Source organism: Solanum verrucosum, unplaced genomic scaffold, assembly GCF_900185275.1.
Source record: "Solanum verrucosum unplaced genomic scaffold, falcon-dt-bn FXZP01000119.1, whole genome shotgun sequence".
NCBI classification, from domain to species: domain Eukaryota; kingdom Viridiplantae; phylum Streptophyta; class Magnoliopsida; order Solanales; family Solanaceae; genus Solanum; species Solanum verrucosum.
In genome coordinates this window covers 116,846-133,472 of record NW_026019935.1, presented here as the reverse complement: position 1 = coordinate 133,472, position 16,627 = coordinate 116,846, and the positions used below count along the sequence as shown (strand labels likewise).

The window sequence follows — 16,627 nt, the reverse complement described above, 5'->3', positions numbered from 1 at the left end:
TAAATGCAAGTCTTCATTTTATCCATCGAGCTCCAATACGATGAGTGATGTCAAAATAATATATATGTATCATATACAAAATTACCTATTAACAGTTTGGCTATATCTTAAATAGGGGTTCTTAAAGTGGCTATATGTGCACTTGCCTCCAACGAAAGAGTTACTATTTGAACTTTGGGCCCAATAACCTTTCTAACTCTACAGAACCAAACACTTCCCACGCGCCACCCTCAACGCGTGGATAACATCTGCAAACACCAAGACAATGTCGACGCTCCGATCAACCCGAAATCCACGCCGTCGATCTCTGACCTTCTTCGCGATGACAAAATCCTAGCCGTCAATACCGTCGTGGCCAGCACGCGACTCGCATTTCTCCCTCCTCTCCTCCACTTACCGACCACTATTCTTCTCCGATATTTGGAAAAAAACAAAGAGCGATTTGCAGTAAACAGCTCAATCGTAGAGAGAGAGACTGAGCAGCTGATTGATAGATAGAGAGAGAGAAACTCTGTGTGTGTATGTGAAGATCTACTAAAGGTATGTGTTCGTTATTGTGTTCTTAGTTTAAACCCTAAATCTCCATAATTTGATTCAATAATTTACATAAATGCTAACCTTTTTTGCATCCATGAGTATTTACGGCTTATGCTCAGCTTGCGAGTGTGTAATGATTTGTTTTTTGTTGTTTGAGCAGTATATTTGAGCTATGAAATTGTTTCTGCTTAAGGACTGTTTGCTTAGGGTTTCTATCACTGTACATGTACTAGTGTGTGCTTCTACGTGTTATTTGTTGTAAGATTAGCTTACTTGAGAGGAAATTCAGTGTTTTTCTTTTATCGGTAGGAGTTAAGTTTTGTTGAAAAGCAAGAGATATTAACATATATTTATGTAATTGCTTTTTTGAACTATGTGTTAGGGTTTTGTTGTTGAATGTATGACTTCAGGGACAATGATGAATGGTGAAAATGGAGGATCGGAAGAGCAGCAGAATATGACTGAAAGCAAAGTGTACAGACGGAAGTCGTTTAAAGGGTTAAATAACATAGGTGATGGCTTACAACATCCGCATTCTGAAATCCTAGGTATGGAAGACGTCAATTCATCTCGAAAAATAGTTGGTTTGCACTTAGAAGCGGCTTCAGAAGGCTCTTCGAGTCTGAATCGTGCGCTAACATTGGAGAATACTGGAATATTCGCAGGTAGTGGTCAAGAAAATAGTGCTAGAATCAATTTAACGTTCAAGTCCAAGCGGGAGATGAGAGAGCTAAGAAGAAAGCTGCAGAATGAATTGGACTTGGTTAGGAGTTTGGTGAAGAAGATTGAGGCAAAAAATGTACAGAAGACTGGCCCTGGAATTGATAAGGATAGTGGGGTGCAACGGGTACATTCAGACGTGTCAAAAATGGGGCAACATCTTGAGTCCAGGCCTTTGAATCAGTTAAGTGTATCGGTTTTGGAGAACAGCCATGGTGTGGGTGAGAATGTGGAGAAAGAGAAGAGGACACCAAAGGTAAACCAATTTTATAGGAACTCAGAATTTTTATTAGCCAAGGACAAGATTCCCCCAGCTGAAAGCAACAAGAAGTCGAAATCAAATGCAAAGAAAGTGAGTGGGCCAGAATCAGGACCTGGTATTGAGCTAGGGAAGTTCTCAAATCAAATGCTAAAGAATTGTCGTGCTTTGCTTGAAAGATTGATGAAGCACAAGCATGGTTGGGTGTTTAACCAGCCTGTTGATACAGAAGGTCTTGGTTTACATGACTATTTTGACATTATTAAGAATCCAATGGACCTGGGAACTGTGAAGTCCAGGCTTGAGACTAATCTGTACAAGTCTCATAAAGAATTTGCTGAGGATGTGAGACTAACATTTCAAAATGCCATGACGTATAACCCAAAGGGCCAAGATGTTTATATGATGGCTGAGCAACTTTCCAAGATATTTGAGGAGAAATGGCCCACTATAGAGGCTGATTATATGCGCGAGTTGAGATTGTCAATGGACTCTGAGGTGAGTTTGCAGACTCCTACATCTAAGAAACCTCCACCATTGCGGCCCTCTGGAATGAGGAAGACTTTAGACAGATCAGAATCAATGACCAGACCTGTTGGTTCCAAGACTAAATCTGTCGCTGTCTCCCAATCTGGAAGGACCCCTGCACCAAAGAAGCCGAAAGCAAAGGATCCCAATAAAAGGGAGATGACATATGATGAAAAGCAAAAGCTTAGCACAAGCCTACAGAATTTGCCATCTGAAAAGCTTGAAAATGTTGTACAGATCATCAAAAAGAGGAATTCATCTCTTTGCCAACAGGATGATGAGATTGAAGTGGATATTGACAGTGTTGATACTGAGACCCTATGGGAGCTTGACAGGTTTGTTATCTATTACAAAAAGAGCTTGAGCAAGAACAAAAGAAAAACTGAACTTGCAGATCAAGAAAAAAAAGAAACCGAACAGAATGTTCAGGAGAAGGTAAATTATTGAGCATTATTTTTTCTGATCTAATCCTCTTTTTTTTCCTGTTTGGGTAATATTCTTTTGTTTCATGTTTTATGCTCTCCTTGCTATTTTGCAGAATGCTAACCCAGTTGTGGTAGAAATTCCAAAAGAAAGCAAAGCAGGTAAGTTTTTAAATTGTGAGATTTGCCAACTCTTAGGTATGGTAACCCAAATATCTATTTTGGAGAGAATTATTGACTCAGTTATATGTGCTGGCAGAAGAGAAAGGTACTTCCTCCAATCTTGCTCAACTAGAAAATCAGGGGAAAAATATTAGTCAACCAGGCAGCTCTAGCACTGACTCTGTGTCATCATCAAGTGGTAATTTTACTTTTTTCTTTCTCTCTGATTTTTGTTTTGATTTGCCTTTTGCTTTTGTGTGTGTGTGTGTTGGGGGGTGGGGGTTTGGGGTGTCAAGATTGGATATTTTACTTTTCTCTATAATTGTTTCATGTCAATTGCAGATTCTGATAGTGAGAGCTCCTCAGGAGGTGCATCTGATGCAGAACATTCACCAAAAAGTTGACTCTGTTGTCCAGATACAATGTTCTCTTATTTAATGTCTTGTGGTAAATACTGGACTCTGTTTCCACTGGTTATGTTGTTGTTGTTGTGTTTCCTCGGTCGATGCTAACTAAAATCTTTTGACTTGCCGCCATTAGTGCAGCAGCTGTCCAACTAAGGTTCTATTTACTGATACTAATTTGAATAATCCAAATGCCTTTATAATCGTGATTTATATTTCATTCTTTGTTTTAAAGTTTTTCGGTGATAGGCACCTTTAAATTCTACAAAATGCCAAACACAGGAATGTGCTGCTTAAGTCTATTGTTTCCAAACTTTAAGGATTTGCAAAAAATCGTGGCATAGAACTTATAAAGCATACAATGAAATTTTTTAAAAGAGTGATAGAGCATAATATAGGGATATTACAAGGGAGATAGAGGCACATTTTAGGTTTATTCCTGATAGATTTATAACAAAAGCTATAACTTTTGCTATAAATGATTGATGGAAAGGTACCCATCGTGATGGCCCAGTGGTTTGGGCTTGGGACTTCCATGTTGGAGGTCTCAAGTTTGAAACCCCTTGCCAGCGAAAGCAAGGGGCTTGCCTTTTGGGTCGAGCTTGTTGCACCGGGCTTGCCTAGTATGGGTTACCTCTTCTATGTGGTTTGCAAGCTATTGCATAGGAGCTTGGGTTTTACCCTGTGCGCACCCAAAGGGTAGCGGCTGCGGGTTTCCCTTGTCATCAAAAAAAATGATTGATGGAAAGGTGAAGGGTGAGGAAAAGTTATCTCCAATGGAATATTCATTGATGTTGAGAAAGTATAATGTCGAAAAATCTTTTGGTGGGTGCTCAAGAATAATAAAGTTCAAATAAAATGTTTAAACGTCAAAAAGGACATGTATCAAGGAGTGCCATGTTAGCAAGATGAGAAGATTTGAGATATTCAATTTTTTGGGTGATACCAATCATGATTTGCTTAAAAATCTCTAGAATAATAGAAGCTGACTTAGAAAGTTGGAAGAAATATAGAGGAGTTTCTCGTATATATTGCCTTACATTAGATATTCTCTTGAACCCATATTTATATATCTTACTAGTTTTGGCACGTACATGTGTTGCATGTTTTATTTGCACCTGTTAATAGAAGTGTATAGAATATAGAATACAAATGCAGTATGAATTTAGACTTGAACCTGTACAATGAAGTATGATTGAACATATTAAGAAAATTTATCAACTTATGCATAGACCCCAGATTGTACAATAATTAGTTCAAATGAGTTGAACAACACACAGACCATCATCCTTCAAGTTTGCCCAGTCTCTAGGTGTAGTTTATTTACAAATTCCTTTATAATATCAGAAAAGGTATTTATATATATTTACATATTACTCCTTGCGTCCCAATAAATGTGACACTCTTGCCTTTTTAAGTCTGTCTCAAAAAAATGACACATTTTATATTTTTTTTGAAACTGTGTTAGTTTTATCTTTTTTGAAACTGACGCCACCTTTTGTATTTAGTGATAATTTAACTTTAAAATGTTCATTTTACCTTTATGAGATGATTCATAGTCATACAAATATCTATGGTTTATTTTAGACCACAAATTTCAAAAGTTTTCTTTTCTTTCTTGAACTTTGTAACCAGTCAAACGTCATTACATAAATTGGGACAGAGGAAGTAATATTAAATATACATTCAACAACAACAACATACCAGAGAATATCAAATATAGATTCAAAAGAATGGTTTGAGCCAAAAAGAGAGGATTTAACATATTAGGAAAAGGGAAAAGGGTCATAGTTGGCTTTCGTTATACTTTTTTGATATATTTACCCTTGTCATCCAACTTTAAGGCCACATTTACCCTCCATCCATTAAATCCCCATATTCTCACAAAATTACTAATGTGGCACTCATGGATTTTAATTTTTTCTTAATTAATTTAACCTATTCTATACGATTAGATCCGATCCACTAACCAAAATAAATCCAACTTGCTTCCTGCTTAAATTTTCTCTACACAAGCGTTTCTATACAAATAAACAGAGAAAATTATATATCTCCTCTTTCATATCAGACAACAATCAGATTAAAAACAGAAATAGATTTTAACATTCAATTCAACGTCTTTTGTTAAGTATATTAGAGCCAACTTTCATCTCTAATCTTGACACACAAAATTGGTTAAGCATTTTATTCAAAAATAGATGTAGTTTTTGGTTGTGAACATGATGGGCGAACTTGGGCAATTGGAGAGAACAGAATTCAAAGTCTATAGTAGTGGAATAAAGATGAATATGGGCAGTGGAAAGAATGTGTTATCACAGAGGAACTGCTTGCTGGCTAGATCCCAATTCAACCAATAGTTGGGAATGATGATGCGAGTAACCAGAGAGGGGGTATAGAGGGGACCTAACTGATTTGGGTAGTTTAGTGCTTCAGATCAGCTTCTAAGCAAACTTGCTTGGGCTTGACAATACGAGGTGATTTGATCCGTTGCCCGCTGAACTCTGACCTCTCCTACACAGCCTGGTATGTTTTCTAGTCCTCTCAGATTTTCCAAATCAATCAATAAAAGCTCTGCAATATTCACTCCTCTGCTCAACTCCATTGACCCATCTCATAAAGCCACCAGAAAACATAAATGGAAACCCACGCTAGTCTCCTGCTCCGTCACACCAGATCCATGGACACTCAACGACCTGCTTTTAGGTTTATTTTGGTAGTAGATCGGGCTTAATTGTGTGGGGTGGGTTAAAATGATAGAGATTAGATTTAATTAGGGAAAAATAAAATCCACCAGGCGCCACATAGGTTATTTTATGTGGGAATATGGGGATTTAACAGATGAAGGATATATGGCCTTAAAGTTGGATGACAAGGGCAAATATATCAAAAAAATATAACGAAGGACAACTATGACCCTTTCTTGAGAGTACAGGGGCAAATATGACCCTTTTCCGTTAGGAAAATTTATTTCCTAATGCATTGACAACACAATATAATAATTAGTTTATATGAGTTGAATAACACACACCGATCATTTTTCAATTTTGTCAAGTATTTAAGTGTAGTTTAATTACATATTTTATGATGAAGAATGTAAAATAATATCACAATGTTTCTAAAATAATTATTTTCAATGAGATAAAGAGAAAGGTCTACCTGAACCGATGAATTCGTGAAAATGCTAGCTAGATTTTCAAGGAAAATGAAAAAATATCACTTGAGATGATTTGACCATATCGTTTGTATACATACCGATGTCGTGTGGTGGTATGATGACTGAAGGAGCTAAAGGGTAGATCTAAGATCACGTTCAGGTATGTTGTCTCGAACTCTATGCCGACTTAAGTAACAAAATGCAAAGGTACCATATAGGTAATACCAGCTGGCTGGATTAGGAATTAGTTGTTGTTACACTTATATTCGATTCGGTGTTTGTTTGAATATAGAGTACTTGTTGTAGGAGACTAGAGACCAACCAAATGTTTTAAAAGACAATTTTTTTTAGTATTGGAATAGGATGAACTGGAAAAGAGTAGATTGATACAGAGGCTACAATTTAAAAGAATGGAATGATAGTGGATTCATATAGTTAAAACCCCAATTAGTTTAGGATCGAGTTATACTTATTGATTGATCTTGTGAATTACATGGAATGGATGGTTTACCGGAGTTCAAGGCACCCTTAAATTCCTAAAGGTTAGCAGTCAATCAGAGAAATAAAGAATGCTGGACATAGAATAGTGCAGCTTAACATTATGGTCTTGTGGTTGGTGAGTATCTTTTTTCTTTCTAATTATTTAGAATGTATGATCGCTGGAGGTTAAGGTAGTATCGATAACACTAACTTGGCAAATGATATAGAAACTGCATATATGATAGATGATTGTATTTTGAGTCTCGTTGGCATGATTTTATGCCATTTTATGTAGGGGTAAATATATGTATCCCAGAGAGGGACCTTAATATGAATTCACTTACATCCTGAAGGTAATGCAATTATAGCCCGGTGTTGGTAACACGAATGATGGAAGTTTCACATATGTGAAATTGTAGAGGTCTGTACATCATAGTTGCGTAACATGATTGACGAAAATGGTTGGTATTCTGTTGAACCGCTATGATATCCTTTTGGGTGAAGTTTTTGAGCTCCCAATATCCTGGAAAAAAGATCTTGAGCATCCCATAGTCTTGTTGCTCTATCAGGGTTGTCTGGTGAAAGACCAAACATTTAACATCAGAGATATCTACTCTTTAGTTGAATTTAACTTTTGAAAATGAATTTTCTGATCGAGTGATGCAGAAACAAATTAGACCTATGTTGCTCAAACTCTTCAAAAATGTTCTCTGGTGCATTTTTTTGAGTATCCGACATGGGTGTGGTAGCATTTTTGGAGAGTCTGAGCAACATAAAATTAAGCAATATATCTTACTCTGTGTGGATTGATACAAGTTTGCCAGAACTAGAGTTGGTAGCTATCTTTTCTGCTGAATTAATCTTATCCATGCTATCCAGTCCATTGTAAAACTGATCATTAATATTGCTCTCTAAGTCATATGCTTGAACTTGAACTCGAACTCAAGTCGCTAATATTTCCTAAGTTTGTTTGCAGATTTCAAAATCGCGATCATGCGTATGTGGTCCTTCAATCAAGAGGGTGCTGCTGCAGATGGTTGTGGCATATGCTAGTGACTGGTCTCAATTTGTATAATAGTAGCATCTAGTTTGCAGCAGCTTATGTATATTTTGCTTATGGAGTACTGATTTGTGCAGTTTGAAGTCATTGTTTAGGTCACATGGACCTGTGTACTCAGTGAGTGATTGAATCACTTGAATGTGGTGCAACTTTTTTTTATCTCTTCCTAACTTGTACTAGTTTTAGGTGCTCTGTGTATATATATCCTATGCTTCAGTGACGTAATAAATTAATTAGGACAATTATCTAACTTCTAGTATGTTTCAATGAATAATTGTTTCCCTATTAATGCATAACATGTGTTGGGTAAAACTTACATGCACAGATTGTTTACGCTAAATTAATGAATGCATGATATGTGTTTGTGTAAACACAGGGTACATATAAGTTTTTACCCTAAATCAATATGTTGGTGTAAACGGTAGATACGGATGAGTTCTAACCCTACATTGTGTGCAGTTTGTTTAACCAATGGCTATTCGTCTTCTCTCTTGTTCTTTTTAAAAAAAATTGACATATTGTAAATATGAATCGTTTCTTTAAAGAATCGAAACATCGAGAGAATTTCATATCTAAATTTTGGGACTGTTTAGAGGTGATTTTGAGTTGATTGAGATTGAATAGTTGGTGTATATTTCATGTATAGTTAAATCAATTAGTATGGTAACATATCTTTTACAAGATCTATTCAACTTTTTGAGTGTATTATAATGTATAGTAACTCATGTATAGGTAGCTATATTGTATAGTCCGTGATATTTTTCTATGACTTTTGACAAACTATATTATATAGTCACGATATATTTTCTATGATTTTTTGCTATTTTTTAGAAGTTGAAAAAAATACGTTTTCCTCAAAAATACTTTTAAAAATATATATTTAGAAGCATTTAAAAAAATTTAGTCAAATATTAATTGTGCTTATTGAACAATACATTTTAAATTAATTAGTTAAACATAAATATTGAACTATTAGAGTTAATAGTAAAAACATGGAAGCTATCACCTTTTTATAATTTCATGTTTCAACTATCCATGCTTTTATTTATCTATCAAAATTATCGCATTTTTATTAGATTCATATCTCAACTATCACTCTAAAAAACATGCCTTGATGGTAAATTGACCTAAACACCTATTATGGATTGAGAAAAAAATATCTGACCAGCTCTATATTAAAGAAAAGCTCATCTATATTCACTTTAATCATTGCAAAAGTTGATATGAAACATTAGAGTGTACGTTAATATAAAAAGAGTAAAATATCAAAAACACATTTAAATTATTTTAAATTTTCAAATTTCTATGCTAAATTATCATTTGTACAAATTTTTAATCGGAATTATGATTAATTCATTAACATACACTTCAAACTATCCATTGTTGTCTTTTCTTAATTGAAAGACGATAATAGAAAAACTAACTTTACAGGTTTGCAAAATATACTATTGTTATGTATATTTTTTTAATTTTCGAGCTCGATTAAATTTGAATTTGTATGAAAATACTTCTTAACAAACATGACTTTGTACTTAACATTGATTGAGGATGAAAGATTACAGCTCCACCACAGCCCTTACAGCGGCCGCTGCTATTATATTTGCTTATTCTTATACAGTCGACAAGAACAAACAGAGCCTTTCTTACCGGGAAACCACAAATTTCATCCAAAAATGGCATATACTATCAAATTCAGACCCATAATTCCTTCAACACTAAAGTTCACTCTCTTTTCTCCTCCCTTTCAAACCATTTCTACTACAAAAAACACCATTTCTAGTAGTAGTATTCATTACCCAGAATTACCAAATCAGTGGACGGGTCTGCACAATTGGAGACACAGTTCCCTTAACCACCACCGATTTTGGGGACCCAATGGACCTGATAATGTACCGCAATCCTCAAATTTGATTCAAGAATCAGCTTTGTTGGATTCGATTTCGTCTGCTTCGTCACTTGCTGAAATGGGTGCTGCTGTTCTTTCTACCAGTGACCCTTTATTGAAATCCAAGCTTACCCATTTGGGTTATTGTAGGTGGCGTGAAGAAGGTCTCCCTGTTGGGAATTTTGAACCCCCGGTTCGACCTGCTCGACCCTCCAAACCTCAACTGGTTTGTTTTTCTGCATTTTCCTTCCAAGTTTTCTTTTTCTTTTTGTTTATGTGGGTTCAATTTACTTGCTCTTTATATCGGCATAATACATAAACAGACACTCAAATTTGGTCTCAGCCGGCAAGTAGGTGCTCTAACTTTTATATGTCACGTTAGCTTCGGGTGTCCACGAGAAACAATGGGGATGAGTTGGAGTGTTTAGTTATTACTTAAGGTCAAGTTGAGGTGTCTTAGATGTGCATTTTCAAAGTTAGAGTGTTTACTTGACGGTTGAGGCAGTTGAGTGTCTTGTTTATGTAGTATGCACTTTATGTTTATTTTCTTAAGAGATGTATAGGCAAAGAGGTGAACTTTACTTTCATTGATTGTTGTTTATAAGATGTTTAAACTTGAATAAATTGTTTTAGTTGAGTTTTGCTAGTCACTTTATCAAAAATGCATAGGCAGATGCAGTTTCTTAGCAGTGAGTGGGTGTCCTACAGTCTTCGACTTAGACCGTTTGTATAGTTTTGAAATTTAGAAATGTATGTTGTTACCAAAACCATACCTATTGTCACAAAAGACTAGTGACTTCTGTGATTTTCCGCTCTACATTTTAACTTATTTTTTTATCAGATAATTAGCAAATGAGGTAGATAAGACGAAAAAATAAGTTTAGGGTCCCACTTAGTTTAGGTGTGTAATTGAAAGTTTTGCCATAGTTTAGGTGTGTTTCTAATTCCGCACTAATTGGACTCCTTATTCTAACATATACACATAATATACACGTACACATACTAATTTAACACCTATTGTCATGAAGGAACAGTGGCTTCAATGATAGTTTTGCCCCCACTTATTTTTTTTTTTTTCTGACAAGGGAAACCCGCAGCCTAGCCCCTTTGGGTGCGCATAGGGTAAAACTCCCGCTCCTATGCAATAGCTCGCAAACCACATAGGAGAGGTAACCCGCACTAGGCAAGCCCGGTGTGATGAGCTCGATCCAGAAGGCAAACCCCTTGCTTTCACTGGCAAGGAGTTTCGAACTTGAGACCTCCAACATGGAAGTCCCAAGCCCAAATCACTGGGCCACCCCGAAGGGTCCACTTATTTATACTCATACATCTGCCTCTGCCTACAGTTACTAGGTTTGATATAGCCTTATAGTGTAGGGTTCAAATCCCACTAGACACAAATTATGTGATTTCTAGGCATTTGCCTAGACCTTAAATGAAGTTCTCTTCGGGACCTACAATTGCCGTGGATCCATGCGAACTTAGTGACAGATGGAACACAATGTAAGAAAAAGACCGATATATAGGCGATACATATTAGTGTAGAATATATTTTTATCATGTTAGCACTTCCATTGTAGGTTCGATGCTTTCTAGGAGTAGTTTAGCCTTTCAGAAATTTATACATTTAGAAAATATTGAACATTTCTAACACTTATTATTTGTATTTTCATAACATTGGCATGAAATGAGTTTAAATGGAGTAACATGACCAGGGAGGATTCATATGTGTGTGTAGCTTTTTAATTTTACCATTGACATACATTTGAGCTTCGAGACTTGAATGTTTAGTGCAAACAGTTTATCTTCTCTTTCTCCTTAATTTTGATAAGGGAAATGAATATTTCAATTCTTTTTCCTTGTTTCCAATCCTAGATACCACTATATTTATGTACACCTGCTTGCAATACATCTTTACAGGTCTTGGCATTGAATGGGGTTCAACCAAAACCTAAGATGTTGGTGTTTTTATTTTCTTGTGATTCTTTTGCCAATTTGTAACTTTAGCTTATATGTGTATGATTCTTGTGTACAGGTTCCACCAAAGGAAATTCCATCTCCTAAACACTCGGGTTTATCTCTCAATGCATATATGCTTCATAATCTTGCTCATGTGGAGTTAAATGCTATTGACTTGGCATGGGATACTGTTGTCCGTTTTTCACCGTACAGTGACCTTTTGGGTGATGGGTTCTTTGCTGATTTTGCTCATGTGGCTGATGATGAGAGTCGCCATTTTGCATGGTGTTGCCAGAGATTATCTGAGCTTGGAGTCAGGTGATTAATTAATAGATTACCTTCTAAGTTTGGCATGAAAGGTTTTGTAGTTCATAAAATGGATGCTTATATCTCTTTGCTTAATTAAACAGCTATGGTGACATGCCCGCTCATAATTTGCTTTGGAGAGAGTGTGAGAAATCTTCAAATAATGTTTCTGCACGGCTGGCTTCAATCCCACTTGTCCAGGTCCTCCACTATTTTACTAAGAACGATAAATCAACTGCTTTAAATTTTCGATATTATGTATTGAGTATTGTTCAATTTACTCCGCTTGTTTGTCTTTGATTGCTTGAGATCTATCTTATAGCTGTGTGATTATGATATATCCAGGAAGTGTAACAATATTTGTAATTATTTTTTTAAAAAGGTCCATTTTCGTTATTGTTCTTTCTACTGTTTGTTGAATAATGCTGTCCATTTCGATTAATTTGTTGTTGTGATTGCTCCCATATCTGTATCCCCCTTTTTCAACTGTTTGGCCGAGCAACATAGGGTTGAATTACTTCTCAAGAGCTTCAGTATTTTCCTTTTGTAATAGTTTTCTGTTTTACTTGAAGATGGATGTGTAACATAGTGTTTGAATCTTTATGAAAATCATCAAAGGCAATTGTATAGCCACTTGTGTCACAGGTAGACGCAATGTCTTGTACTGCTTAGTCTGCACCTAGGTGAGGCTAATTTTGTCACTAAAAGGTGCTGTGGTCAAATCTCTGCAATGGTGTTATCGATTTAATAAGTGGATAGGTGTGCACAAGTTCATAATATGGTGCAGGACTTCCCTAAGACCGTGTTAATAATCTCATGTTAGGTTCTCATATCAGAAATTCGGATATATGATTTAGCTAGAAGTTCCAGTAGTGAAACTTGGCGAGTTCCTATATGAAGTTCTCGCTATCATTTTTCCTCACTTCTCCTAAAGGAATTTCACAAGTACAACAATATCATCTACGCCTTAATCTCAAACTAGTTACGTCGGTTTATGAAATTTCAATTTCCGTTTCCATTCTGCTGTATGCCGTATCTGGGCCCATTTTATTAAAATGCTTTTTCACCAGAATGCTGGACTGAAAATTCGTTTATCGTTTGTGCGTTAGAGATGTGAATTGTGGTTTCTGGATGTACTCGTTTCTTGCTATATTGACATTTCTGCATTTTGATTGTGTTATGTGTATTCATGTGTTGTCTTATTGCTATAGGAGGCAAGAGGTCTTGATGCTGGGCCTCGGCTGGTGCAAAAACTGATTGGTTTTGGAGACCATAGGACTTCCAAAATTGTGGCTAAAATTGCTGATGAAGAAATTGCACACGTGGCTGTAGGCGTCTTCTGGTTCGTTTCGATTTGTCAGAAAATGGGACGCACCCCTTGCACTACTTTCAGAGGTCCATTTTATTTTATCCGTTTTGTTAGGTGTAGCCACTCTCTAGCCTCTTAAGCGAATTCACCAACTTCTCTTACAGATTTACTAGAGGAGTATAACGTGGAGGTAAAAGGACCATTCAACCATTTGGCTAGAGATGAAGCTGGTCTTCCACGGGAATGGTAAGTCACAATTATATAGATCACATTTGTTCACCGATTAAACTGAGAACACTGTATTTTTGGTATCCAGGTATGATCCTTTTTCAAGTGTAGAAGATAAGCAAAAGAAGTTATCTCAGGTATTCCGTCCTTGGACCTCAAGACCTGAAATGTAGAAAAACTCCTTTTCTACACGTTTTTTTTTTTCTCTATTACATCTGAGAACTGTGAGGATATGGAAAACGATGCAGGTTTATGATCGATTGGAATGCATAATTGCTATGGAAAAGGAGAACTCGAGTTTAGATAGTCCACACCGATGATTCCTATATCGAGGAACTGATTGTACTTGGAAGAACAAATTACTGACAGCGGCAAACGCTCCTGCTAAAATTTCAACGAGCTGGTCTGCCAATTGTAAAAAGACTTGTTACCTCTTTGATCTCACAGGGCCACAACCTGAGCACGATTTGCTGTCATCACTCTAACCTAGTCGCATCGACTATCAAACAGAGCCTAGACTATTGACTTTACAATCTTGAATTTCCAGCTAAGTTCTGATGTTTGGCAGACTAGATTGGCATTGGATTGGATCGAGGACGGCCTTTTCTCGTGACAGAACCTGGCATACTGTCGAGCTCTTCAGCAGTGGCGGAGCCACATATAGGAAAGAAGGTCTAGTTGAATCCCCTTCATCGAAAATTATACTGTACAAATAAGGTAAAAACCAAATTTTCTTGTATGCATATAAATATTTGAATCCTCTTGATATAAATATATATAAAGCTTTTAAGTGTACTAGTGTCTATGCATTCTGGCATTTTCTAGAAAATCTTTAGCCGGCAGCTGTGCACTTGAGCTCGAGGGTCTCTCGGAAACCATCTCTCTACCTTCCCAAGGTAGGGCTAAGAATGCGTACATATCACCCTCGATCCCACTTGTGGGAAGACACATGGAGAGGTTTTTTTTTTTTTTGATGGAGAGTTCAACTTACGGTTCATCCATACTCACTAGCTCTGGCTCGAACGCTATTCACTTTCTAAGTACAAATAATGAATTTAAAACACAGTAAATCAAATGAGTTTGTGATAAAATATCAAACTCAAACTCATAAAGTTCAAAATCTGAATCGATTTTTGCTCGTAGTCTTGTTATATACTATATGCTTTATTATAAGTGACTTTTTACATTTTAAACTTTTTTTAGGCGCCCATTATAACAAAATTTATTTTTCTAAGCTAAGCAAAAGAAAGCAAAGTGATTTTGGTCTTTATTTAATCATTTTTCCTTGAGGTAGCAAAAGAGGAATCCAATTCATTCATCTTCCAATTTCTTCATCAATAAATGAAAAGGAAAATAAAAGATCCATCCTTCTTCGAACCACACACATAATACGAATTCTAGTATACTGAGCTGGCATTAACTAAAGATTTTAAATTTGAGCTTTCAAAATAACTATTTTAATAATATAGAAATTATTTATATTATCGATATATATAAATTAAACTCGAAAGAAATATTAAACCAAATGGAATAACCTCTTTTCACACAAAAGTATGTCTATCAAAGAAAGTTTCAACCCAAAAAGAGAAAAGTAAGACCACTAGGTTAAAGCTTGTCGTTCTTTTGGATGAAATGTAGGGTTCACATCTTTTCTTCTTATTTTACGAGTTTAATATCTAAATTGTTAAGTGATTGTGTTTTCTATCTGAATTATCTATTAAAACACACATTAATTAATATTTGATAATGCGTGGTATCACTCTTTTTTTTCTCCAACTTTTATATAAAAATGATGCTAAATGACACTTCATGCGAATTTTAAAAAATAATTATAAGATCTGATCAAAGATACATTTGAAGTATCGCCTTTTTTTTAAAACTATCATGTGATTTTCTTTTTCTATAACAATAACATATTCAATATAACCATGCACAATGAAATCTTAGATAAATTATTTTCGATAGATTATCAGCTTAAGAAAAGTAGTCCAAAGCTAAACTTTAAAAAAAGAAAAAAAAAAGACTATCACCAACTATTAATAAAAAAATACCTCAAAATTAATGAATCAATTGTCATTTAATAAAGGTTTATGTGCATGGGTGTTCACGGTTTGGATAAAAACCGATCCAAACCAAAAAACTGAACCAAACTGATTAAATAAATCAATTTTTATTTGGGTTAGGTGTGGTTTGGTTTTAGATTTTTAAAAACCGATAGTATATGGGTTGGTTATGGTTTTGTTCGAAAAAAACCGAAGAAATTACCGAACCGAACCAAATCGATAAATTATATACCTATATTTTATTATTATACATACATAATATATTATTTTTATAAACAATTTTAAAGATCTTATATGTGTTTTCATCAAAATTTATTTATAATTTACTTATGAAAGAGAATGCGTAAGGTGAGAATATTTATCTTATTGGTTTTATGTATATGAGTGTGTCTATGACAATCTATATATATATAAAGGAGGATCTTCAGTCCGCTGATGTGGCATGCCTTAATGATCAAGAAATCTATTTATCTATTTTCTCAAATTTTTGGGGTTTTTTTTCTTTCTATTTTTCCATGTAAATGAATTTTAATTAAGGGTACAATAATTAATATATTCTAATTAATTATTAATTAACATTTAAAAGAATTTTAATTAAGGCTACAATAATTAATAGATTCTAATTAATTATTAATTAGCGTTTAGTAAAGTAACGCCATGCAACTGTTTCTCTTTCGGCCCACTATCACAAGTTGACATCTATTTTCTATAAAAAAAAATTCAACACCCTCAATTAGCATTACATAAAACTTTCATATTCCTAACAGTAAATCATTAGTCATTAATAAATACTAAATGTTCAAATAAGACTTGTAAAATTCCACAACAATTGTAACGTTAACATAACTGCAGCATTAACAACAAAAGAAACAATAACCTTATAAAAAATACTGAATTAGCTATAAATTTCAAACACATCATGAAAATAATGGGTCCTTCCTGTTTGATGCATCATTACTCTCATCATATTTTGCAGGTCATTTTCTAATTTCTTTATCAAAATTTATTTGGATATATATATATATATATATATATATATATATATATAATGGAATAATAAACAAAATCTGTAAAGTAGAAATTTTGTCTTTTCTATATTTTGCAGATAAAGAAGGTATATGTGTACAATGTGATGCTTGGTGATGTTAAGA

The 16,627-nt window shown here is 34.9% G+C and overlaps 2 protein-coding genes across 7 annotated transcripts; both read left to right on the top strand.

The window, feature by feature from the left end:
* Positions 1-216: 216 nt before the first annotated feature.
* On the top strand, positions 217-7,976 carry LOC125835079 (transcription factor GTE4). 6 transcript variants are annotated; one of them, XM_049514248.1, is made up of 7 exons: positions 217-540; positions 948-1,085; positions 1,203-2,479; positions 2,583-2,628; positions 2,726-2,827; positions 2,971-3,075; positions 7,643-7,976. In XM_049514248.1, the coding sequence occupies exons 2-6, from the start codon at positions 953-955 to the stop codon at positions 3,030-3,032; spliced, it is 1,620 nt and encodes a 539-aa protein (XP_049370205.1). In that variant the 5' UTR covers positions 217-540; positions 948-952; the 3' UTR covers positions 3,033-3,075; positions 7,643-7,976. The 6 variants fall into 6 exon arrangements, with proteins under 6 accessions (XP_049370205.1, XP_049370175.1, XP_049370196.1 ...); XM_049514239.1 differs by having other exon boundaries at positions 364-540; positions 920-1,085; XM_049514218.1 differs by having other exon boundaries at positions 358-540; positions 920-2,479.
* Positions 7,977-9,348: 1,372 nt separating this feature from the next.
* LOC125835118 (uncharacterized) lies at positions 9,349-14,190 on the top strand. Its single transcript, XM_049514258.1, has 7 exons — positions 9,349-9,837; positions 11,647-11,888; positions 11,981-12,077; positions 13,088-13,271; positions 13,350-13,431; positions 13,502-13,550; positions 13,662-14,190. Exons 1-7 carry the CDS (start codon positions 9,400-9,402, stop codon positions 13,731-13,733), a joined length of 1,164 nt encoding a protein of 387 aa, XP_049370215.1. The 5' UTR covers positions 9,349-9,399; the 3' UTR covers positions 13,734-14,190.
* Positions 14,191-16,627: the final 2,437 nt, after the last annotated feature.